Genomic DNA, 27,208 nt, shown 5'->3' with positions numbered 1-27,208 from the left:
TTATATACATCATGATATATATATATATTGTGTAACAAATACAAAATTACAATTTTACAATGAATAGATGCTACACTGTATGGCTGCACTTATTTAGATACCTAATCTTGGTTTTTACCAGGACCGATGGAAAGTCATTAGCGAAAACTGCAGTAAACTGCTATAATGTTTAAATAGTTGACGTGCCATTTTCTAAAATACTATACGTCGTAATTGGTTGCAGACCTAATAATTTGCGATTACATTCCAAATATTTTCAAAGATATCTTCTACAGTCCTATACTTCTAACCTTCTAAACCTTGGTTACAAAAATAGACACTAAACAGGATGTGAAAATGCATCTCTAAACTTTAATATTGTCTAATATTTAAATGTCCGCACTATATATGTTTCAAAATAACTCTTTCATAATTTTGTCGATTTATGCATTATGTGGTGTATTATAGTTCATATTAGCATCTCCCGGATAATTTCTAGGACATCTACGCCTATATAAGTATATATATATATTTATTATTAGTCGATTCATTTTTTACCGGATCACACAATTAATATTTATTGAACTCCAAAACGTATAACGAAATATTTTGTAAAAGTTTTGTCGGAAACTCTCAACAGCGTTGTTTGCGCAATTTATAGTATTTGTATCGTATGTATCTATCTATATTGGAATTCGCAATGAAAATTTAAAACAAACGGGACTCGAACAAAGATTTTTACTGACTGAAAATATTATACTTTTAAGTGTACTAATAAAAAAACCTGGTAAGGATAAATCAAATCCTGATAGCTACAGACCGATAAGTTTACTTACCTCCTTATCAAAAATCTTTGAAAAAGTTATTCATACGAGACTACAAAATTATTTGGACAGCGCAGATGTTATCCCAAAATTTCAATTTGGGTTTAGATCCAATCACTCGACAGTACAACAGCTTTTTCGCATAACTGAACATATTAGTAATTCATTTGAAAAACATTGCCATACTGGTGCCGTATTTATAGACGTCTCGAAAGCGTTCGATAAAGTATGGCACAAAGGCCTTTTATACAAACTAAAATCTTTCAATACACCGAAGTACTTATTTGATATTATCAATTCCTTTCTAACAAATAGGCAATTCTCAGTTAGAATTAATGATAATTTCTCTGTCCCTCGGACCATATCTGCTGGTGTACCTCAAGGGTCCAAACTGGGACCTATATTGTTCAATATATTCATCTCTGATATACCACAGTCACCACGTACAAACATTGCACTATTTGCAGACGACACAACAATATACAGTGAATCCCGCAACGTCGAAGCGATAACAAACAACTTACAAGATCACCTAAATCTATTAGCATCATGGTGCAATAACTGGAAAATACACATAAACGCTTCAAAAAGCTCAGCAGTCATTTTTAGCTTACGTCGCTATTCCACTCCACCACCTCTAAGATTTGGCAACGATTCCATACCTTGGCAGTCTTCTGTCAAGTACCTTGGTGTCACGTTGGACAAGAGGTTAACCTGGGGGCCTCACATAGCTTCTAAATTACAACAAGCATACCAGCGCCTCTCAATGCTATTTCCTATCCTAAACAAAAAATCAGTCATACAAAAAAAATGCTCAATATTAATTTACAAGCAATTATTACGCTCACTAATTACCTATGCTTGTCCTATCTGGGGAAACTGCTCAGTGACACACTTAAGAAAAATACAAATTTTCCAAAACAAAGTATTAAGAATAATAACAAACGCACCATGGTTCATACGCAACGAAAATCTACATAAAGACCTCCGAATCATAAAAATTCAAGATCATATAAAAGCTCTAGCAGAAAATTTCCACAGTTCACTCCAAAAATCAACTGGCTCAATACACTTCAACTTACACATACGACCACCACCTCAAAGACGACTAAAACGCGGTCGCCCGCACGATCTTATTCGATAATGCTATTAAATAACTAGTCACTACTGTAATTATCGCTCTTAATTGTAATTGTAAATACTTATATCATGTTTAAATTAGTCAAAAAAAAAAAAAAAAATTATGTTATTTATCCATAGATGTAGATAGCCTTATAGGCTAGGAATGTCTTATTATAATATAAATAAAAAAAAAAAAAAAGTGTATAATATAATAGATATACCTACAGTACCTACGGAGGAGGGAAAGTCGATCGGAGAAAAAGTTACGGTTTATCAACCGCCGCAGCAATAGAGCAGTGAATTCGGACTCGACCGCGATCGAAATACTATCGTATGTGGGGGTATGTACACACATTTTATACTCGACATAATGATATGGCCACGCGGCTCAATTGTTCGAGACGACCGAGGAAACTCGCCCGTCGTCTGCAGCCGCGTTCTGGCGCCGACGGTCCGTGTTTGTGGCCGCGGTCTGATCGACGGGTTTCCGAAGTCTCGGCGACGTGACCCGGGTGGTTCTCTGCGGGGACTTCGGCAACGACGGCTGGCCGACCGCTACGGGACAGCGATCACTGAGCGATTCGGCCGTCGGCTCTGCGTAATAACAGCGGCGGTCGGCCACCGCGCCGTCCCGGCACACCACCCAGTCGGCCACGGGCGCGGCGTCCACGGCGGTGGCCGTCTCGTTCCGCAGTATCGCCCGGCCGGCGTCCGGCGCGAACGGCTCGCCGCCCAGCGCGTACCTCTTGGCGCTCAGCATCGCTTTGTAGACGAACGCGTGGCACGCGACCGGCGAGCTGATGACGGTTCGGTCGCCGTACTCGACCGCGGCGCCCGTCGCTCGGTACACGCCTCTGCGGACCACCACCACCCCGTCGTCGAGCACCGTGCCGCCGAACTGCCACAGGACCACCAGCTGAACCACGAATTTGGCGAGCGCCGGACGGCCGCTCACGTCCACGCCTCGGAACGGCGAACAATCCAGACACTCCTCCAGGCTGACGTGCGTCACGTTCAACAGGTCATCGCCGTGTTTGGCTTTGAGGTCGTCCAGAGTGGACGACAGCGACACCTCCTACGGAAACGCACAGATATATCGCGATATTGAAAACATTAAACGATTATTATGACGCCGAACAGGACGGTATTGTACAATATTGTTTGTCCATATATTTATTGAGTAATATTATAAAATAGTGTAGGAGAAAAGAGGCCGATCGCCGATATACCTGAATATTCTAGTTCAGCGTTTCTCAAACTGTGGGTCGCGACTCCCTGGGGGGTAGCGAGTCAATTTTTGGGGGTCGCGAGAAGTAGTATTATATTATTATTATAAGTATATTATTAAAATTATTATTATAAGTATATTATTACAATTATTATTATTATTATAAAGTAGTAAATAAGTAATAAAAAAATTTGTTTTTTGAAATTACTTTTTTGATTCTGTAAATTTAAAACTATGGGGGTCGCGATAGATTTTTGGAAAAAAAATTGGGTTGCGGTTCTAAAAAGATTGAGAACCACTGTTCTAGTTTGATGTATGATCAATTTGAGATAAACGTTATTGGTACAATCGTATTATAATATATATATATATACCATTGTATGTAAATAAATAAATAAATATACAGGGTCCGGCAAAAAAATCCCCTGTATTTAGAGATTGCGCTGTGTGAGTTGTGGTGATGGTACAACTATGGAGAAGGTATTGATTGATAGCTGTATAAATGCCATTTTGATCGTTGAAGATCGCGCATTTGTCGTAGAGGAGTATATTTGTAATGGTAGTTCTGCGATTTCTAGTTAGCGAGCATTTCGTATCCTATTTCAACTTGACCGACACATCTTCCGGAGTTGTTGTGATCAAAGGTTGGTCAGACAGTTTTTTTTTTCAGTATAGAACTCGTTGCTCTAAAATTGGACACCCAAACGCGAGCATTGTTTTTCTATCCAGAACAAAATCATGTCGGTCAAGTTGGAACAGGATGCGAAATGCTAGCTGACTAGAAATCGCAAAAACACCGTCCACCATTACAAATATACTCCTCTAAGACAAATGCGCGATCTTCAATGATCCACATTATTACGCCTACTAAAAATGGCACGTACACAGCTATCGATCGATACCCTCTCCATAGTTGTACCACAACCACAACTCACATAGCGCAATCTCTAAATACGGTAGGATTTTTTGCCGATATACCCTTTGTATATATATATATAAAATGTATGTATGTATGTTATGTATGAGGTAAATTTTCAAAACATGTTCACCTCTTATCCCCATTTTCCCTTTGATAATAAATTTAATAACATTTTGAGTTTTGAAGTTAAGTAGTTTAAATGATCTTATATTTTCAAATACTTCGATTTTTTATGCAATTAAAAGAGTGTTGTAATATTTTTATTTCAAAAGAAAACCTTTTTATTACTAATTATTATAGGTAGGTATTAGATAATTTTTTGAAAATGTTTATGTAAATAAATCAAAATTAAAAAGAAACGAGAAGTGTTTGAGTTATTATACTTTGAGTATTTGTGATAATATTATTTTATATTTAATAACGATTATATTTTGTTTCACATAAAATACTACGAGATGGTCAAGATGTAATATTAGTTAGGTGTAGTATAGAACATTAGTACATAGTCTGTATTACACTTCAAGAATTTTTACAAATTATAATGTTTTAATAAAATAATATTAATTATTAATTGCTAATTGTTATAATGTTTAATTTATCATAGCCTCCGATTTCCCAAAATTATTATCGTGCAGGACATCAACTATTATCTTTAGTACGTCAAATTTGATAAATCAGAAACTACTCGTTCAATTTGATTTTTTATTGATTTATATTGACATTAAAAAAATTCTCCTTGATAATTATTAATAAAAAGGTTGGCTCCTATCTGAATCAAAGACATTACAGAACACTCTTTAAATTACAAAAAAAAATCAAAGTTTTTACAAATATCATCATTAGGTTTATTTAAAAATTAGAATTTTAATATATTCATTATTAAAAGAAAAAGGTGAAATAAATAATCACTCTGCTTTACAGTATTAGTGTACTTCGTTATTGAATAGGTCATTGTAATAAATGTGTTAATTTTTTTTGCCAAAAAATAAAATCGATTTTGTCAAAAACTAGTTTTGCGTGAAAATTCTCGTTTTTCTTTATTTTTTTCTGGTTCTCCTGATAAACATTAGACATTTTTAATTTTGACCTACTAAAGATACTAACTATATTCAATTTTATTTCAGAAATCACCATTAAAAAATGAGAGATCAAAGTATTTTATAAATGTTATTTTCTTAATCATTGAAAAATCATAGGTTATCTCTAATTGATAAAATGCCAATTCTTTGACAAAAAAAAAAAAAAACAAAGTACCTATATAAAGATGTAATAAAAACGAATAGGATATCTTTCGAAGGACGAAGTGCAGCGATAGGAAATAGCAGTCTATATTTCTAATTAAAGTAGGTTAATTAAACGCATTATATTGCTCTAAATTTTAATCTTAAAATCCAACTCACGTTTTACATGTACCTATGACGTATTTATTTCCTATATTTAAAATTATTTAAGCATATGTTTATTTATTTTTAGTTTTCATATCATGTTAGTTGTTATACAATATTCAAGTATTAATATAAAGTCTACAGCAAGATTAATATGTAACTAAATAGGTAATAAAATAAAATAATTAAAATAATAAGATTTTATTTTGAATTTTTAATGAAAATTGTGTTTAATTAAATTATTCAAATGGATACTGATACGAAATCAAGCAGAATTAAAATCTAACATTATTACGATTTTAGTGCGTATCTAAGTATAATCTCTTTAAAAAAAATATGTTATCAACTCATTATGATTTGCATGCAAGTTTAGTTAATATTTTCTATACTAAATTATTTAAAAACTCCGAACAGTTGCAACGTTTATTAGTGGAATAGGTATTTCAAATAAATCAATTTAACCAACGAATTATATGTTGTATTATAATAATAATTGACAATATTCGTATGCGGTAATAAACTAATATGCATTTATTTAAATTTTATAAAATTAATTATCATTATTTTTGGAAAGTAGTCTTTGTGTCTAAATTACATTAAGAAAATATTTGAATAATAGTCTTATAAATATGGATAATGATTATAAATATTACCTTGCATAATTAAAACCAATACGGTTATAAAAACAGATTAACATAAAGTGGAATGATCATAAACCATAACGTATACTAACTATTTTGATTGTCTTAGATTGTAAATTTTTAATAAAAAATCTAATGAATACCACACAGAAACAAAACACTGTAGAAAAGCATCAGTTCTATCATGTGCAACTTGCCTGGTGTTCATAATTTTTTTTAGTAAAGATATACAAAAATCCAAAAGTATAAAAATTGTTCACAGAAACGAGAAAAAAAATATTTTTAAAATTCACAGTTGCCGTATTTTGTTTAATACAAGCATATTTCACTGGTTAATTAAATAGTAAAAATATTTTGTGATCGCTAAGAGATTTATGACGTACACAATGTTTTTATCTATACTGCAGTTTCGATCTTATCAATCTATTCGATCATGTAAAAATCCAATATTAAGTTTTATATATACAGTGTACCTACTCTCGATTATCCGTTTTCTTTCGCGAAATCAATACAAAATAAACTTCAAATTCAATAGTTAAAAAGACAAGAAGAATAAAAAAAACAACAACTCGTACCTATAACTGATTTTTTTGCATATAAATGATTTATAATTTTTCATTATATATGTACATGTGTATCTCTTATTTTTTATCATAAAATTTAAAATATTTTCGTAATATTATATACGAATGTTTAAATAAAAATAAAACATGCTATAATTTAATATTCCTTAAATACTATTTAAAATAACATGTTTTAATTTTTTAGTAATATTACATGTATAGAAACATGAATTTTGGATTTAATTTGAATTTTGAGGATTATCCGCAGATGTCAAGCCACTGTATGTATTCCGTGGATAATCGAGAGTACACTGTTTATGGTATAATATTGGAATTATAATAATGACCTTTTTTTTTTTTTTTAAATCTAAAAATTAAAATAACAATAGCAGTTATAAATTATATACTTATACGTATGTGAAAATATATCGTACAAGTATATTAAAATTTTATCGTATAGCTGCAAATATATTAGCCCAAAACGGAAATCAGACTTTTTTTAAAACAGACCTTGCGCAGGTGTTACCGGACCGGCGCGTACGATATTGTTTAATGGTTTACTGATTAATATATATTTTTATAGTTGTAGCAGCACGGGACACTTACCGAAAGCGTTCGATTATTACTGTTCTCGGCCCGTCCGATGCCTCCTACGACGAACACGTTCACGCGACCGCTGCCTTGCCCCGAGACGGCGTTCACAGCCGTTTCCAGCGAACAAGCGGACAATCGCGGGATGCGATCGCCGTCAACGAAAACGTAGTGCACGTCACCCGGCCCGACGTCCTGTCGAGCCGCCAGCGGATGTTTGGACGACGCGGTTGGACAACTTTCCCCAGGTGACACACGCAAAGCCACTGGCAAAGGTGGCGATTCGTACATTAGGATCAAGTACGTGGCCGTCATCAGGAAAACGACGAACACTGCCACCATCAGGAACCACATGAACACCATTGCCAGCTGATCCGGGACCGCGACCATGATTTTCTGAGCGCCCTTGTTCACTTTCGACATGTAACGGACGTCGTCTTCTTCGTCGCCGCCGTGGCGACATTTCCGATTAATCTTCATACTGCTGTTTTTTACTGCATACGCATGCATAAAAATATTTAATGGTTAAAAAAAAAAAAAAACAAAAACAAAAAATTAAATACGGTTTAAGTTGTTTTTTTTAACTGGTCTCCGTAATCATAGTTAGAAAATATGGTTTGAATAAAAAATTTAAAAAATATTTTTTAAATTTTGAATGGTGTTTTAGAACAAATGGGTAAATTATTAGAACGAAGAGAATATAATATTAATTTATGTTATCGAATTGAAATTATTTTTCCTATAAATTGTTGTTACTATAAAAATATTAATTTGTCGTGGAAATATTTTAGGTGATAAGTAACACATAATATGGAACACTGGATATTAAACAAGTAAACGACTAATTAATCAACACACTACATTAAATTTATAAAAGTTCACAATATTCAAACTACATAAAATATAACTTACGTTCAGTCAAGATTTGACGGTATCGAAATTAACAATGTAATATTATCGAAATCAACAATGTTATACGCCTATATTGTTATTATTAACCTTAACAACAAATCAAAAACAGAATATTATGCGACATAGTACATATTGCTCACAAATTATATTACTACGTATAATATAATATAAAATATACTTTGTAGTTTAGAAGCCACTATATATATATATATATATATATATATTACAAGTTGTGCAATGAACTCGAAAACAACATGTCCGATTTATGTGACGAAAAAAATATTGACATAAAAATTTTCAAATATATCATGTACAATTTATACTGTTGTATACGAATGACACCTATACTAATATACTACAATATAAAGTCATGCGTAAACAATATTTTATGTTGGCATGTCGAACAACGTAAATGTTTATAATTCACGAGTTAGTTTCAAAATATAAAGTAAGTACTTATAGTTAGCGAATGTGCAGTAAAAATAATATAACGTTGGCAGCTTTTTGTTATTTTAAATATAATCGATTTACTCAAAACGTATAAAATAACATTATAATTAGTTAGAGTTTAAAATCTTTGAAATGTTGTGAGAAATTATTATTAGTTTTGGTATTATGGTTTTTCATATTTTTATTAAAAATAATTTTTAGTTCAACACGTATTAGATAATACGTTAATACATTAGAATACGGTCTTTAAGTTTAAAGCTGTATTTTCACTAATGAGGAAAACAGTTACAATAACATTATTAGTTGTTTCTATGGTCTAGAAATTGTCATTTACGAAAACGCTGCGTGACTAAAGTGACTAAACTAAATATTTAATATAAAACAATTCTAAAATTGATAAATTTATTATATACTATATTTAAAATTAATTACCAAATAGGTATAATGGAAACATAAACTGGCATTTAATTGTTATACATAAATATATAGATAATATATTTCACCCATAAAACCAAATAATTTAAATTCAATTAAAATCGTTTTTATAAATTTAATCAATAATAACGTAATCATATTCATGACATGGGAAAGTTTCGTTTTATATATTATTATTAAATTATTTTGCATACGATTAGTAGTTAATAACGAAAAAAAAATTTAGTTTTTAATAGAATTGAATTATTTAATAAACCCATAGATAATTCAATATTGTACAAACATGCAACCATACAGAGTATCTATATCAACAATATGTCAATATATAGGTAATATTATTAATTTATAATAATAATAATAACTAAGAAAAATAAATTAGTAACTATTCATACTCAATAATATAGTAATTAAATATGTTCACAATATATTAAACTGGAATATTTAACTAGTTTTCCATATAACTTCATTAACATAGTTTATAGATTATAGGTGTAGGTATAAAACAATATTAGATAAAATATTTTGTTAAATATAAATCACGTACAAAGTTTATGGGTCAACACAATATACCCAATCATCACTTTGTACCTATAGACAATTTTTAAGAGCTTTAGTAATACTAAAATATGTTTGTACTCGGCTATGCATTTAAAATAACACAAAATTATTTAAACTAAAAAAGAAGACATTTTAAAAATTTTACCAATATATAATTTTTACCATAAATTAAAGATATAGACATGCTTGTAAACTAGTTGTTAATTTATTATATATTATGCATTATTATTATTATTGTAAGTTATAAATTATAATATATATAGTTCAAGTGTCTTAATAATATTTTAAAATAATACGAAATAAATGTATGGACTTTTTTTTGTATGATACTAAAATTGGCTTTTAAAATATAATCACAACCGTATTTCATAATAATATTATTTACCTACACCACTTATTTATTTCTGTAAGTTTTAAAGTTTGAACATTATATTTTAAACATTTTTAATTTGATTTCACAGGATATCTTTTAATAAATTTACTTAGTACAAATTAGTACCTACTCACCCTTTACCGGCTTGTCATTATACATAAAATTCGTAAATAATCAAACTTTTTAATTTTATACCGATAACGTTTTAAGCGATAAAAGATAAAACGCTCGTATAAAAACATATCTATGATACTTAGGATGGATTGCATTAAGATCAGCCTGTAAATTTGTTAAAGGCCTTGTAATTTACTGGCCCTGTAAGATTTAATGATTGTGTAAAATTATGCTAATGTTGTATAAAAAAATACTTAATTATTTATTATCGCAATTACCAAATAAATTAAACCACATTTTATATGATAAATTTAAATAATGATAACAATAATCATATTTAATATTATAACTAATCGTTCTGTAAGCATGTCTGTAAGTTCAGAACCAAAATCCGATCTGTAGTTTACAGGTAGGTCCACAAGTCGGTAGTGTTTAAACAGCCGTTATTACTATCGGGCTATTAAGCAACACCCTGCAATTGTATTTACTGAACGGTCAATGGTTAATGGTGCGATAACGATTCGGTAAGTCACTATAGGACGTTTATACCCTTAAATTATTGTATTTTTATTTAATATATTCCCATTGAAATATGCAAATCTGATATAATACACCGATTTAATATAGGTATAAGATATGTAAATTGAGATTTATTTTTGTACTAAACGTTATTATTGTGATACATTTCTATTATTAATTACTATACAACCACTACCTTCGTAATTTACGTGAATTAATATTTTCAATTTTCTTTTAGTTCGTATGTATTTAACGCAGCGGAACTTAATTTGCATTGAATATACATAGACGATTTTCAGATTATTAGAATTAAAATTACACAATATTATAATTTATATTATTTCCATTTCATTATATTTAAAGTTTAATTTAATGACTTATTAAATTACTACTTTTTACATTTTTGTTCTTCAATACTCTAAGCGTCGATTACTGTCTGAAAAAATAGTGATTAATAAGAATTAAGGAATTATTCCAACACTAATTATACTACAAAATAAAAAAATGCAGCTGATACTTTAATAGAGACAATTTAGTATTTTCAATTTTGGCATTTATATCAATAAGATGTCAATAGTGTGCGTATATCTACCAAGGTATATAAAGCTGTTAATAATAATCAAAACACTGAATTTTATGCGAAAATATCTTATACATTTTATTAAATTGTTTTTAATGTGTACCTCGATATCTTATAAGAGAACATTGCCCGCATATCATCTTAAGTGTTATTATAGATTTTATACCTAGTACCTACAGTAAACTCACATCTTATAATATTATAATATTGAACTTTGAAGTCGGGCCAGTTATTTACTATAAAATACAGTTATTATAATATATTATAATATGTTGATATTGTTTATGCATTAATTGTTTAATTAAATATTATATGATAGGTATATTTTATCGATTTCACGCTTGTTAGCTGCAGCATTTTATCACAATAAATAAAGCGAATTTAAGTTGTTTGAGTAGTCTTATTGTTCCGTAGGCTTATCGGATGCGCTCTTATCTCTGGAAATTTTGTGGGGAGCCGCAGCGCCAACATAACTGTTCGCGTGCCTTCGATCTTCACAGTTCATCGGCGGCTGGCCAACGACAACGACCTAAAACGTCTTCCAAAACACTTCCCGAGAATATCGTCCGAGAACACATCGTGCACTTGATTAAAAACATCACGATTCTTATAGTGTGAGACACACACTCATATCTATCCTCTTCACATATTGCACTTGTATTACCATCTATCAAGGGTATAGATCATATTGAAAAAGCTTCAATATGCCGGCGGTGCAAATCAACAAGCCTAAGGTAGAAAAACGCAAACAGATCAGTGTCAAGTCCATTGCGGATGTTGAGGATGTGGTGGCCATGAAGAAAACTTTCAACCGGCACCTGCACTTCACACTAGTCAAGGATAGGAATGTAGCCACAATCCGGGATTATTATTATGCGCTGGCGCACTCGGTCCGAGACAGCCTAGTGTCCCGGTGGATCCGGACACAACAGCACCATTATGCAGTCAACCCGAAGGTGAGTGTAGTCATTTGTATTGCGCATATTTCATATTTCACATTAAACAGACCAGATTGTGATAAATACAGGTGTCAGATCAAATGCATAATTATTACTCGTGTTGTTTAGGTATCTTAGTACTTTGCGACAGGTAGTCATAAAACGACCGTATAGTATGTAATGCAAAAATTGTTTATAATTGAAACTCTGTGATTCCTCTAAAACTTGTTTTTGAATACATAATCATTTAATATCACAGGTACTCCTGATATAAATTGAAATTAAAATGAAATTAATTTTAAATAAATATATACTATATAGTATGTACCTATACGAAGGTAAAAAAAAAATTGCCAACGGGCGCTAGATTTTGAAAACGTTACACGAGAATGTATTATTAATCAAAAAACATGTTAAAATATCCTCAAACTTAAATTATATCAAATATGTTAACTTTTGTGTAGTAAAATAGAAATTGATAATTGACAATAATGGTTATAGCCCATGATTGCAAAATTTGACTCTAACGCAATCCAAAATACGTTACAATAATACTAAACTTCAACTGAACTCGATCGTTATTGATGTATTTTTGAATTATAAAATTACTATAGTTATTTTTAATTTAAATAAATCATTAAATTTGATAATTAATAATTTTAAAATGAAACTTATAGTGTAACGGGTACAATATTAATGAATTTGCGTTTTTGGTCTATTGAAAAGAAATCCACGATTTGCGCTTTTGGGTTTCGCCGACAATAATACGTATTTTAAATTATATCATGTCCTATTAATACAAAATTATAATATCTTATAATATATTAGTACCCAATTGTTGATGTAAATTTAATAATCACGGCTATTCAATCTTGTATATTTAAAAATCCGACAATACGAAATACAAGTGATGTTTTAATAATCATAATATATAAATTTAAATTCTGATTTTTGAAATTTTGAAGAATACTTAAATACTGTGTTTTAAAATACTTAAATACTTTTTGCCATCTAAGGAGTATCAATACACTCTTTTTTTTTAGTGTAAATCATTTATCAAATATTGTTATATGTTGGTGTGTGTAAAATCGAAATCGAAATCCGAACGAGCGGTTTTTAATAAGAAATAAGACTGCAAAAATGCATATTATAAAATATAAAATATATTATGTAATATTTAATCTAGTGTCCAATAATTATAATTATTAATATTAATTACCTAACTACAAATTATAAAATTGTAATAAATTAATATTGATATAATCTATTAGAATTTTTAAATTACTATTATAATAAAAACCAGAAAATGTCAATAAAAAAAAAATTGTATCGCAAAATTACATTCTTTTCTTGGTAAAAACATCTGAGTATTAAATTTTTAAAATGGTTTTTAATTATTCTAAAAAAATTTGAATTTTAATATATATATAAAAAAAAAATTAAATAATGCTTGTTGAATCATACAGTTTATTATAAGCTTATTCGAATAAAATTTATTACTACACATTAAAGTGAAAGTTCTGCAAAATCATTGAAATATTAAATTAGCTAAATCGCACAAATGGTTAAAAAATATGAGAGTGGGTGGAATTTACTGTCATAAGATTAATATTGTACTTGATCTATTAGTATTACTATTGTATAGGGTTTTATGTATTACTTACATTGTGCACCGCATGTTGGTAATAGATTAAAATATTAATTATTATGTAGTGAATTCATATTTATCGTATTTCTTTTTTTAAACTACATCCAAGTCATGAACTATGATGTACTTACATGATATAATATGAGTAATGAGTACCTTATGCTCGTTTTACAATAAGCATAGATTATATACATGTAGTTTTAGAAATACAAATTTTGAATTATAACACACCGATTTGCAATATATATATATATTAATCAAAATAAATTAATTGAAATAAGATAAATATTAAACATATAGTAGCTATTATATTTAATATAGTTTCTACTAATCTTCTAATATGTATGTAAAATAATTATAATTTATAGTTATGCAATATAATAACGCTTTTGATACAGTTCAAATTAAATGTTTTAATTTTTTATTTATATCATTTTTATAAAACACAAAAAAAAAAATTGATAAAAATTTTTGTTTGAATATTTTGCATATTAATGATTCCTAAACATAATTTAAAAGTTACATAACTAATATTTATAATTGCAAATGCAAAGCAATAGTCCTGCACTCTTCAAATTTAAAATATTAACATACATTTCCTGTATAAATTTAAAATCTAAAAAGATTTTTAAGTAATATGAAAGCAAAATGTTTAATTGAAGTTTAAATTTAGAAAAAATACTAAAAAAAATTGAATTTATTAAAGTAACATTAAAATGTTTACGATAACATTAATTGAATAAAATTTTTTTATTATTTTTAATTTAATTGTTTGTGATTCAAATAAAATTATCTTGAACTAGTAAACAAGGTAGTAACAATAATAATATCAACCCATATAATCACTTTTAACACTTTAAACATAATAAAGTAAATAGTAATTTATTTTTATGTAAGCTTTAAGTGTATTTACTTATCAGTTAATTAAAATTGTATTTTTTAAACTTCATAATATCATAATTTTCTTGTTTATTGTTTGTACTATTTTTAAACTATAAGTTATCTATATATTTATAGTTTACCTATTAAATAATCACTAATAAATGTAAATTTTATACTCACAAATACGCTGAATTAAACTTTGCTATAAAATCTTTTATTGATATGGATTAGATATCCTTATTAGTCGTTTATAAATCGTTCAATGACTACAACGTCTACAACTGTGTTCAATTTATAGTTTGATGTGCCGACGCTATAATAATATAATCACTACATATAAGCTAGTTACATTTTTACCAATCTTTGTTCATGACTGGCGTGGTGTCGTAAAAAATCCAAACTGCCACAACTAACACATATCTATTTTATGCTATTGTTTTACTTATTTAGAAATACCTGAAAATAAAACTACCATGGTATTCACGGTAATGTGGTTTTACGTGCGCTATCTCAGATTTACTCTCAGTCTATTTGATATTTACAATGTAAAACAACGGTATTTTTCTTATAACAACGATAACACTATGCTAAATTATGTAGTGTACAACTTACAGTGGTTAATAACTATCATAATATTATTAGGTACCTATGTAATCTAATTTGGTCAAACATCATAGTTTGTAAATTGAAAATCATAATTTTTGAATTTTATTTAAAGGTAGTTTCTACAAAATGTTGTTAAAAATAAATACAATAAATAGACTCTTTGTAACTTGTACCGTATATTATTTAAATTACGTTTATAAAATATAGATAGATATTTAGTAACATTTAAAAATACGAATATTATTATGTTGTAAGTAATAAGTATACATAAACAATTATACAGAACAATTTTTCATTGTCCGAGTAATTTGAATATATATTTTGATCGTTTTCTTAAAGATCTTTTACAAAAAATGATTCTATTCATATGTACATAAGTACATAACACTTGGTTATTGACTTTTAACCTTGTTGAAGGTGGTTTTAAATATATACGGGTACACACTAAAATTTGGCAACAATATAAGAATTTATAGTTAGTAATAGTTACACATAATTTAATTAAAGTGATGCCTTGACTTTTGTTAATACTTAATATCTACTTATATTACCTTGAATTAATAAAAATACAGTATAGCATAGTTGTAATAAAATAAAAAATAAAAATATACCTAATGTTTTTGTGTTTTAATTTATTTTAATTTTAATTTGTATACAAATGAAAATTAGAATCTATGCTGGCTGTATCATTATTTTTTTTCAATAACATTCAAACAAGTACAAATGCTATTCAAAAATATTGTGCATTCATAAATTCAATTGTTATAAATATTTTTAATATATATATTTTTTAATTTTTAGACTGTAATATTATTTTTAAGCTAACAAAAATTAAATGTTTACATAGATTTATGACTTATTAGTTCTCATCACTAACTACCCTAGTATCACGGATTATAGATATTAAGCAATCAATTATTATACACGAAATACAAATATTTTAAAATTTAAATACTATTTACTTTTTCAAATACTCTTCTGATTGTTGCTTAAAAATTTGATATTTACGTTAAAAAGTTATATTTTTTTAACTTAAAACTAACGCAAATCGTCAAATGTCAAATGATTAAGTTGTGTACACAAAATGATTTAGTTATTGAATCTTGAAAACAAATTATATATTAAGAGTTATAAATACAGTGTTTTATATTATGATATATAGACAGGTACTAAATTATAATAATGTAATATAACAAACATTAGTCATTACTAACCTATAAATAAAATTTAATCTGAAAATGTAAATCGTTATGTGTAACGTTTCAGATATTAAAATTAATATTTAATATACCTAATAATATATATATTATACTGATATAGTTATGTATAGTCGTGATTCGTAAATATCAAGTTTTATTATCTGTATATGACTTTTGAACGAAATTGACCTATACATTTATATTTAAAAGAAAATGAAAAATAATTTGTTAAATAATAGGTATAAAATTATACGTTATAATAAAAATAATAATAGCTTACCAACTAATCTTAATTGATGAACGGGTCATCATTTTTAGATTTATTTTTAATTTTTTACTGAGTAATATCTCAGTTTGTTTTAAATTATGATACATATTTTAATGTGTATAGTGTATACAATAACTGTTATTAAAAATCCACAACTCATAATACAATTGCATGTTAATGTTTTTCCATGACAAATTAATTAATCTATTATCTTAATATCTTATACATCATCAAAAATCGGTTCGGTAGCAATTTTAATAATACATAGATAGATCATAAAGGTTTAGTGTTTGACAATTATTTTATTAAGCCATAAATACGCATAAAATAATTATGTTGAACTATTTAAATGTTGAACTGTGATCAAAAAAATAGACAAGGTAATTAAGTCCAAGCATGCTAACCTCGATTTTTTATTTAATAATAAAATTATTCAAACTTTGATTTTAAAAATGTTTAAGTGTAGGTACATATTAGATACTTATTCTTTAACATCTAAGGACCATATTTATAATTATTTAAATTTTTGTATCATCTAAGGAGTGTCCTGTGTCAATGCAAGCTATCTAATTTAATAAAAAAATGCCATGGTAATGACCTTTAAATGTTATTTTTTCATACAACTGAAGTCTGAAAGCTAGTTCTAAAAATTACTGTATAATATAACTTATTATCAATTTACATTTGAGACTTTGAGAGACGTCTGACTGAAACAGAAAATATTCGTAAATTATCGTATAGTTATAGGCTAACACCGATTTATTTAATTTTCATCAGTATACTTCAGTACCTATAGTGTTTTACTGCTCGGGGTACTTATCATTTATGCTCAACAAATACTAAAAATACTGCTGTACAATGATTGAGTTAAAATAATAATGGGGTAGGTACTTTTTAAACAAATCGTTTTTATAATAATTATAATTTTACACAAATTAAATAATCTATTTATTCGAATTTTATTATTATATTTATTATTATTATTTTATTATTTTATTTGTTTTTTATTGTTTAATATTCTATAACATATAAGATATTATGTTAGGTTCAGTATAGTCAAAGTCATCTAAATAAACATTTGTACTTTTGATAAATTTAGATCGCTGTGGTCGTCTCGTAAATATTGTGCTTATGTTGCCAAATTTTTTTATCCTAACGGAAAAAAATATATGTATAACAATATAAGAGGCATACGGCTATATCAATATTGTAAAATCAGTAATCTTGAGTTGTTTTTTTTTTTTTTTTTACTTATACATCAATAATCTATCAACTCAAGTAAAATCACATTAATATTAAAACATATAATGTAGGTATCAATATATGACGTGTAATGTAAATAGATAGAATAGATACCTTCTAACTTAATTTATACATACCTAGTGATCAATTTAATTATCTATACATTATTTTTATTTTTTATGATTTAAAAATAGAAAGTAACATGAAATATTCAGTTTTTATAAAATTTAAATGTTTTTAAACAAATAACTATTCAATATGCATTAATTTTATTTTAAAGAAGTACTCAGATAATAAAATTAAAAACATAAGTCAAGAAAACCACATAAATATTCTGAGGAAATCAGCGAAGTCATCACCCAAAAGAGTTTATCCAATATATAGACATATATTATGAATAACAATAATATCGGTTAATGCTACACGATTTAGGTATACCTATCTGATACTTATCGATGATATTTTTTGCGACACTATAAATACTGCTACGGTAATCTGCACGACAAAGTAGTAATTTTATTATTATTGGACGAGTGGATTATTATATTTTCGTCGCGAGATTACCGCGACGATTGTATCAAGTCTGTTAACTCAGTTGTCGTCGCACTGTCGTCGCACTGTCGTGCCGGCATAACGATAATATTCCTTATCACGTCCAATACACCTACGTTATTTGTTTAATTTATCTTTTCGCATCTCTTCGTTCACGATTCGTGTGTCGTGATTGTTGCACGCACTATAGAAAAAAATCGTCTATATAAATCCAAAATCGTAATATACCTATACTTATTCTACTTTGATCGACACAACCGAGACCGTTACCATGCCTTTGGCCAATCTCGAACAGCTCAGGAAGCAAATCAGCGTGGCATCAATCGCCGGTCTGGAGGATGTTATTTCGATGAAAAAGTCCTTCAACCGACACTTGCACTTCACGTTAGTCAAAGACAGGAACGTGGCCACGACCCGGGACTATTATTTTGCGTTGGCCTATATGGTTCGGGATAATCTTACTTCCAGGTGGATACGTACGCAACAACACTATCACGACACCGATCCAAAGGTACTTACGCCTATACGAAGCTAATGTTATCGTTTTCGTAGATTATTCGTCATTCGCCCCGTCTCGCGACCTAGATCTGACCGTCTCCATAGTAATAGTCATATATGTATTTTTTTACGAGTTTTCTAAAAATATTTTCAAGCGCCTGTAACCTACATCACACCATAGCCAAGTTGAATCGTAACACATGCTGCTACCGTGTTCAATTTTTGATCAGCGCGTTGTGTAATAAACAAGAAACGTGTTATTTCAATACTTCGTCTGTTATATAGTTTTCTGGACGTTCGATATGAAAACTCTTAACATTAAAATTCAAAGTTGACCTACTGTCATGCATATTTACTATTTTCATCTAACCATACCATTATGTATATTGTATACATATATATAATAATTAGATCACTTGATCATAATTTCGTAATAATGTAATATACGATAACAGTTTTGTACATTATTATTATTGAGATATCGTATAGTAGTTTAGACGAGTATAATAAACTATTTTCACTAATTATAATTATTTACTGAGTCGTGTTTAAGTTTCTTTTTCGTATAGGTTATCGCGTTAATGATTTTGTATATTATACAGGGACTTATACATTTCATTTTTCAATAACGTTAATTTGCACGAAATATTTTATCGTATAGTAAAATATCATATTATATTATTATGAATTATGAATCAATTTATTCTCAACTCTCGTACGAGTTTTAATTATTTGCAGAATATTATTACTTATTACTTTTTGTAGGTCAAGAAACATGTATCAAACTCAATCAGAAATCGAATTTAACATGTTCTATTTTATAATCTTGATTATTTTGTGCATATTCCTTATCAACAGATACATTAAAACGATACACGTTTTTACCTATCGATTGTGTGCCAGTTTCCCTGCATTTATATATATTTAGGTATACAATGATAACTTTGAAAAATTATGTACAAAGAAAATACATGTAATAATTACTTATTTGTAAATCGAAAAAATACGGATTAGTTTATTAAAACTTTAATTTTACTTTAATTATTCATACGAGTATCGCATCTCTAATAAATGCGGAAAGTTGTAAAAAGTATTTACAATCTTGGGTACTTATTTGATGGTTGTTGTATTCGTTTTTAAATATTTATTTTTTCATCGCCTAATCTTCAAATTTAGAAATTTCAGTATAAGTAACTTAAATAATTAAATAAACATTATTCATTTATATTATTACGTAAAAATAATTTTAAATTAACATTAAAGCTTGAGTGTATTTAAATATTTAAAAATACGCTATAATAATTTTTAAATAACACATCAATACGTATCAAAAGTTTGCACAATCCATTAATTGGTTATATATATATATTTTAATTATAAACGTTCAAGTTTAAATTTTGGATTTTGAGAACAAAATGTAAAATTAATCTTAACTAAGTGAACGTGAAAACATTTAAACAGCAATTTTATTTCTGTAATGTTTTCGCTGTACTTGGTGTTTTGGTAATTGGAAATAATATGATTTAAGACTATACAATCGTACAAATAATTTATTGGATAGGTACCAAATTATACTCTCGTATTTTAAAATCGTTATCATAGATTTAAAGACGTAACATGAAAATTGATAACATTTCATTCTTAATCTCAAAAACTATAACATTAATAACTTAGTCATTAGTAAAACTGTAAGAGATGTTGTGATTAAATGTTTAAATAGAATATTAGGTTTTATTTCAAAAATAACAATTTTAAAGTTTTCTGCCGAAAGTAGATCAATGGAGGTTTGTAGGCAAAGTGAACAGGGAAAACATAGCTTCCTATGTTATACGTACACCTGTAATATATAGATAATACTTAAATAGAAAAAATGAAAATAATATTAGAAATAAAATAAAAAATATTCATTTTACTTTATTACACTAGACAATTTTTAAATATTTCTTTTGTTTATTCTGTTGGAAATAATATTTAAAAAAATAATTTTTCATATTATGCATTAATTATGGTTGAATTTCGGTTTGATTTATCTTACTTTATTTTCAACGATATTTATTTTATCTTTTGTCAGTTTATCACATTAAAAAAAATAGAAATGTTTAATTTTTATTAATAATGATACGATTACTTTGGTTTTCAGCGTGTTTATTATTTGTCTTTGGAGTTCTTGGTTGGTCGTTCTCTCCAGAACACTATGATCAACCTCGGTATTCAAAGTAGTGTTGATGAAGCATTGTATCAAATGGGATTAGATATCGAAGAATTGGAAGATCTTGAGGAGGACGCCGGTCTGGGAAACGGTGGTCTAGGTCGTCTGGCTGCTTGTTTTCTAGACTCCATGGCCACTTTAGGTCTAGCAGCTTATGGTTACGGTTTGAGATACGAGTATGGTATATTTGCTCAGAAGATAGTTAACGGTGAACAGGTAAATTCAAAATAAGTGCCCATATATTATACATGCATCGATTTACACACTGTATAATGTAATTTTCAGATTGAAGAACCAGACGATTGGCTCAGATTTGGAAACCCGTGGGAAAAAGCTAGACCCGAGTATATGTTACCAATTCATTTCTTTGGAAAGGTAGTAGACACACCGACCGGCAAAAAGTGGATCGACACTCAAGTATGCATAATATTATCTTAATATGACCGTACTTAGTACATGTTATTTATTAAATTATAATTTATAACTTTTCTAATACTATAATGAATGTTCTATGTTTTTATGTTTGTACATAATTTATAGGTTGTGTTCGCGATGCCGTATGATAGTCCAGTACCTGGATATCAGAACAACATCGTTAACACTATGCGATTGTGGTCTGCAAAATCTCCAGTCGAATTCAACTTAAAGTTTTGTAAGTCAAATCGTAACTGTAAATATATATATATACTATTACTATATAAACTAAATACATTTAAGGATTTTCGACTTTTTAATCAATACTACAAAAAAAAAAAAAATAAATAAAAATAAAAACTGTTGATAATTTTGTATTTTATTTATTACAGTCAACGACGGTGATTATATTCAAGCTGTTCTCGATAGAAATTTAGCTGAAAATATAACTCGTGTTTTGTATCCCAACGACAATGTATTCGAAGGCAAAGAGTTGCGTTTGAAACAGGAATATTTCATGTGTTCCGCTACGCTCCAAGTACGTAACATATTATACATGGGATGTCAGATATTATTCAGTTGGGCTACATTAACTTTCATTCAACTATTAAATTTTTTTTTTAAAGTTTTTAAATATATATTGCAACATTTTTTCAAAAAAACTTATTTTATACGTTGATGGTCTTTTAATATTTCTTTTAATAGTATCTCCTGTGACCTGTGTTATTAATTTTATAATCAGAATCAAAATAATTTTCCAAAAATTTCAATATAGGAGTGTGGAATATGGATAATATATTAAGAAAAATATTTTTTATTAATAATAATTTACAGTTTAGATAAGTAAATTCAAACGGAAGACATTCAATACACAAGTCCCCGTTTATATTACAAATTATTACATATCATTTAAAATTTTTGAAACTTGGGTTTTTGACCATCGTTTATTTTATCCAGGACATTATCCGAAGGTTTAAAGCGACGAAAAAAGGTGAACTGCGAACCGACTTTAACTATTTCCCAGACAAAGTGGCTTTGCAGTTGAACGATACTCATCCGGCATTAGCCATCCCAGAGTTGATGAGAATCCTCATAGACATCGAAGGTCTATCGTGGGAAGCCGCTTGGGACATCACCGTCAAAACTTGCGCTTACACCAATCACACTGTATTGCCCGAAGCATTGGAACGTTGGTCAGTGTCATTGATGAGCAGTATATTGCCGAGACACATGCAAATCATTTACGAAATCAATTTCCTACACTTGCAAGTAATAATGACAACGAGCTAAATTTTGTTTTATACATTGCGTTTACCGTATTAATTTATTGTGATAACCAATCATTTATATTGCATCTAATTACTAAAATGCGATTGTGTTCTCGCAGGAAGTACAAAAACGTTGGCCAAACGACAATTCGCGCCTGAAGAGAATGTCATTGATCGAAGAAGACGGAGACAAGAGAGTAAACATGGCTCACTTATCTATTGTCGGATCTCATGCTGTCAATGGCGTAGCTCGTATTCATTCAGACATCATCAAGAATGACTTGTAATTATTATCAAATAACATTATCATGTTTTATTAATATCCATCTACGTATATACGCACATTACACATTAATCATATTAGATTTAAAGTATTAAAATAATTAATATTTCAACACATTCAGTAAATGTTTATAGTATATACTTTAAAAATATTTAAAAAAATATCTTGCTGTATTATTAAGTATGAGAACCGCTTTATAATAGCAATTATTATTTTTACCATTTAAATGTCAAAAAATTTATATATATATATTATAGTACCTAAATGTTTTATTCGAATTTTAGGTTCAGGGACTTTTACGAACTGTCACCAGAAAAGTTCCAAAACAAAACCAATGGTATTACACCACGTAGATGGTTACTTCTCTGCAACCCCAATTTATCAGATATCATTGGAGAGGTATAATAATTGTTATATTACATTGCACTATTTTTATAAACAACTTCACGTAAATTATTAATGTTATAATGTTATGATTTATGTTTACACATTCTATTTTGTAGAGAATCGGTGATAATTGGATCACGCATTTGGACGAGCTGACAAATTTAAACCAACTTGTAAACGATCAAAGCTTTATTCTAGATGTACAAAAAGTCAAACAAGAAAACAAAATGAAATTAGCTCATTGGTTGGAATCCGAGTACAATGTCAAAATCAATGTTAACTCGATGTTTGATATTCAGGTACCTCTACTTATATACATATAAGTATGGTATATTATATACTATAATCATATAACATAATATACATAGTTAAGTTAGGTTAAATATTCTTTTATTAATCAAACGACATGATATGTATATAGGTGAAGAGAATCCACGAATATAAGAGACAACTTTTGAATTGCCTGCACATTATCACCATGTACAACAGAATCAAGAAAAACCCAGATAAAGAATTTGTACCTAGAACAGTTATGATCGGTGGAAAGGTAAATCACCTAATTTCTAAATAATATAACACATCATTACAATTTATAAAATGTTTATTTTTCCGCGTGCTGTGGGCATTTGTACAAAAGTGTCACTATAAATCCTGTTTATCATATATATATATTATATAATGAGTTTATATTGATATGGTTAATTATTTTTAAGTCAAAAAGTAGATTGAAGTGCGCAAATGTTCATTGCTCACACAATTTTAAATTTTAAGTGTATATAATGCATTCATTCGAAAAATATATTGACATAAATGCGTTTTGGTTGTTGTATTTTAGGCCGCCCCGGGTTACTACATGGCCAAAAAAATTATTAAGCTCATCAATTATGTTGGCAACATAGTCAATAACGACCCAGAGGTCGGAGACCGTCTGAAGGTGTTGTACTTGGAAAACTATCGAGTGACTTTTGCTGAGAAAATCATGCCGGCAGCGGACCTTAGCGAGCAGATATCTACTGCGGGAACTGAAGCGTCTGGAACTGGCAACATGAAATTCATGGTATGATACATTTCGCTTTATATAATAATCTTTTATTTATGTGACGTAATTATATAATTATTGGACAAACTCTATATGCGGTGCGTCGGTGCCTAATGTTGATGGTATAAAATCAAACCATATTTTACTATCGTTACATCATTTAAGGTAAATAGTTATTCAAACTTTAGGAGAGAGAAGATTTTTTTTTATTTAATTTATAAATAAATTCACAAAAACCCCTTTCTCCTTTCTCTATCGACGTTTTTGTTTTCTGTAAATTATAATCATAAATATTACCTACATTTTGAACAATATTATCGAAATACAAAAAAAAAAAAAAATTCAACAACTTGTACCTATAATTCGTCATAATGTCATATAGAAAGTATAAATCATAGCTCAATAATAATGAAACAAAACATTTCTATTGGGAAAAAACAATTAATATCTAATTTTTTATTGAATACTTTACCTTAGTAAAAAAAAAAATATGTAAAGCCAAAGTAATTCATCGTATAAGATCGTATTCATCAATACTAATCCATTGCATCTTGTATACACAGCGAACAGAGACCAAACGCGCTGTGTTGTGTGATAATCGTCTGAATTAACCGGTAAATTATTTATTTTCAGTTAAACGGTGCACTCACCATCGGTACGTTGGACGGTGCTAATGTGGAAATGGCCGAGGAGATGGGATCTGAAAACATTTTTATTTTCGGGATGAATGTCGACGAAGTTGAATTGTTGAAGAGAAAAGGCTATAATGCTCATTCGTACTACGAATCAATACCCGAACTCAAACAATGCGTAGACCAAATCCAAAATGGATATTTCAGCCCCAATAACCACGACGAGTTTAAGGACATCGTTGACGTTCTCCTCAAATGGGACAGGTATGTCGATCGACGTTCGTTATTCGTTACAATATTTCATTATAAATTCCTTCATAGCAATTAATAAATATTGTTAACCATGGATCACGATATAAAATACTAAAATACTATATTATTATTATTAAATATGTATTCTGATTTTTTCAATTAGATTTTTCCTGTTGGCCGACTACCAAGATTATATTAGAGCTCAGGATAAAGTCAACGAAACTTACATGGTATGTAAATGTAATGAAATCATAATGATAATTTAAAGCAGAAAACTTATAAGCTATAATAGATAGTAAAACGAATCAAATATGCGTGAGCACTATGAGTGTTTTAAAAAAAATTATAAATATGCATTAAAAAAAGATACTTGTTATAATATGTACAGTATTTTCAGGGGTTAATTTAAGTATTGAAGTTTTCAACTCCTTCAAGTCTCTAGTCACCTAAACTTACGATTAAGGTTTTGCTTGTAAAACAATTTCGAACTATTATCCGTATGTAGGCTTATGCTAGGACTTATCACAATTTACAATATCTTCAGTAAATTATCTGTAAATATATAAATTACTATTAACTGTTTCTGAAGCAGAGAAATTATAACCCTACAAACACTTAATATTTAAGCACGTATACGCTTAAAACCATAAAATATGTTTTAAAAGTATGATCTTATTTTTTATTTTTAAGGTTTAATAATTAATAAATAGCATATAAAATAATAAAATACAATTTTTCTTTCAAATATATTTCATACATTATTCAAATAAATAAAAAGATTAGTTTTTCTAAATTAAAGTAATTTTTATTTTTATTTATTGGGAAATATGTACCTAGTCAATAAAATTGATTGATTGATTGATGAACTCAATTAGTTTTTTGATTAATTTGACATTTCTTTTTCTGTACGCTGCGTACTGACATAATGTCGGACAGTATGAGCTTAAAGTAAACAATGAAAAAATATCTTGTTAATAATAAACGTAATTAAAATACTATAATAAAAAAATATGCAGCATTAATTACAGATTTGGATTTTTGATAACAGATTTATATCTATTTGTTTTTTTTACATGGTTGCGTAAAACAAATATGCAAATACTAGAAATCCCAACCCCCAATATTATTATCCACACGGTGTGATGATCGCGATCGTTTTTAAGGGGGCAGGGGTGAGAAATTTAGGAAGAATAAAGAGTATAAGTCTTAAGTTATTCTTAATAGAAGGCGGCACTTAAAGAATAGTGTCCAAGGGTATACGGTGTGATGATCGTTTTTGGTGTGCGTGTGTGGCCATCGATTTAATATATGTTTACATTTATTTTTCCTTTTTTTAACAATCTGTTTCTTTGTATAGGATCAGACCAAATGGACACGCATGTGCATCCGTAACATCGCGTCGTCTGGAAAATTCTCGTCCGACCGCACGATCACTGAGTACGCCAGAGAGATTTGGGGCGTAGAGCCATCATGGGAGAAATTGCCGGCTCCACATGAACGTATTGCAGATCTCCCGAAGCAGTCGTAATAATATACTATGTCGATGATGATAGTAGTATACTTGCAGAAACATAATATTTAATATTTTAATATAATATATTTAATATTTATAATAGGTACGCTTACGTGCATATACGGTTTTAAAGTTGGAAATTTTTTTCTTTTCAACAATTAAGCAAAAAATAATACCTAATATAT

At 28.6% G+C, this 27,208-nt stretch overlaps 2 protein-coding genes across 4 annotated transcripts; one reads left to right on the top strand and one right to left on the bottom strand.

The window, feature by feature from the left end:
• Positions 1-15,315, bottom strand: LOC112601257. Of its 2 annotated transcripts, none has more exons than XM_025348763.1 (3): positions 14,842-15,315; positions 7,268-7,746; positions 1-3,000 (listed from the first exon to the last, which is right to left on the bottom strand). In XM_025348763.1, exons 2-3 carry the CDS (start codon positions 7,730-7,732, stop codon positions 2,314-2,316), a joined length of 1,152 nt encoding a protein of 383 aa, XP_025204548.1. In that variant the 5' UTR covers positions 7,733-7,746; positions 14,842-15,315; the 3' UTR covers positions 1-2,313. The 2 variants fall into 2 exon arrangements, with proteins under 2 accessions (XP_025204548.1, XP_025204549.1); XM_025348764.1 differs by lacking the exon at positions 14,842-15,315 and adding an exon at positions 8,165-8,300.
• LOC112601254 (glycogen phosphorylase) lies at positions 11,695-27,208 on the top strand. Of its 2 annotated transcripts, none has more exons than XM_025348755.1 (14): positions 11,695-12,149; positions 21,167-21,451; positions 21,521-21,652; positions 21,776-21,887; positions 22,042-22,187; positions 22,607-22,918; positions 23,037-23,200; positions 23,485-23,599; positions 23,704-23,886; positions 24,009-24,134; positions 24,423-24,644; positions 25,260-25,522; positions 25,674-25,740; positions 26,868-27,207. In XM_025348755.1, the coding sequence occupies exons 1-14, from the start codon at positions 11,898-11,900 to the stop codon at positions 27,036-27,038; spliced, it is 2,550 nt and encodes an 849-aa protein (XP_025204540.1). In that variant the 5' UTR covers positions 11,695-11,897; the 3' UTR covers positions 27,039-27,207. The 2 variants fall into 2 exon arrangements, with proteins under 2 accessions (XP_025204540.1, XP_025204541.1); XM_025348756.1 differs by lacking the exon at positions 11,695-12,149 and adding an exon at positions 18,589-19,039 and having other exon boundaries at positions 26,868-27,208.

This window comes from Melanaphis sacchari, unplaced genomic scaffold (genome assembly GCF_002803265.2).
Source record: "Melanaphis sacchari strain LSU unplaced genomic scaffold, SCAv2.0 Contig76_pilon_pilon, whole genome shotgun sequence".
In the NCBI taxonomy this organism is placed as follows: Eukaryota; Metazoa; Arthropoda; class Insecta; order Hemiptera; family Aphididae; genus Melanaphis; species Melanaphis sacchari.
This window is presented reverse-complemented; position numbering and strand designations above follow the sequence as displayed.

Bases quoted from the DNA above. Each gene is read 5' to 3' on its own strand.
- LOC112601257 (XM_025348763.1), bottom strand. From the start codon at position 7,732: ATGAAGATTAATCGGAAATGTCGCCACGGCGGCGACGAAGAAGACGAC. The intron at 3,001-7,267 runs GTAAGTGTCCCG...GCGTTTCCGTAG, and splicing joins GTAATAATCGAACGCTTTCG to GAGGTGTCGCTGTCGTCCAC.
- LOC112601254 (XM_025348755.1), top strand. From the start codon at position 11,898: ATGCCGGCGGTGCAAATCAACAAGCCTAAGGTAGAAAAACGCAAACAG. The intron at 21,452-21,520 runs GTAAATTCAAAA...TGTAATTTTCAG, and splicing joins AGATAGTTAACGGTGAACAG to ATTGAAGAACCAGACGATTG. The intron at 23,887-24,008 runs GTACCTCTACTT...ATATGTATATAG, and splicing joins ACTCGATGTTTGATATTCAG to GTGAAGAGAATCCACGAATA.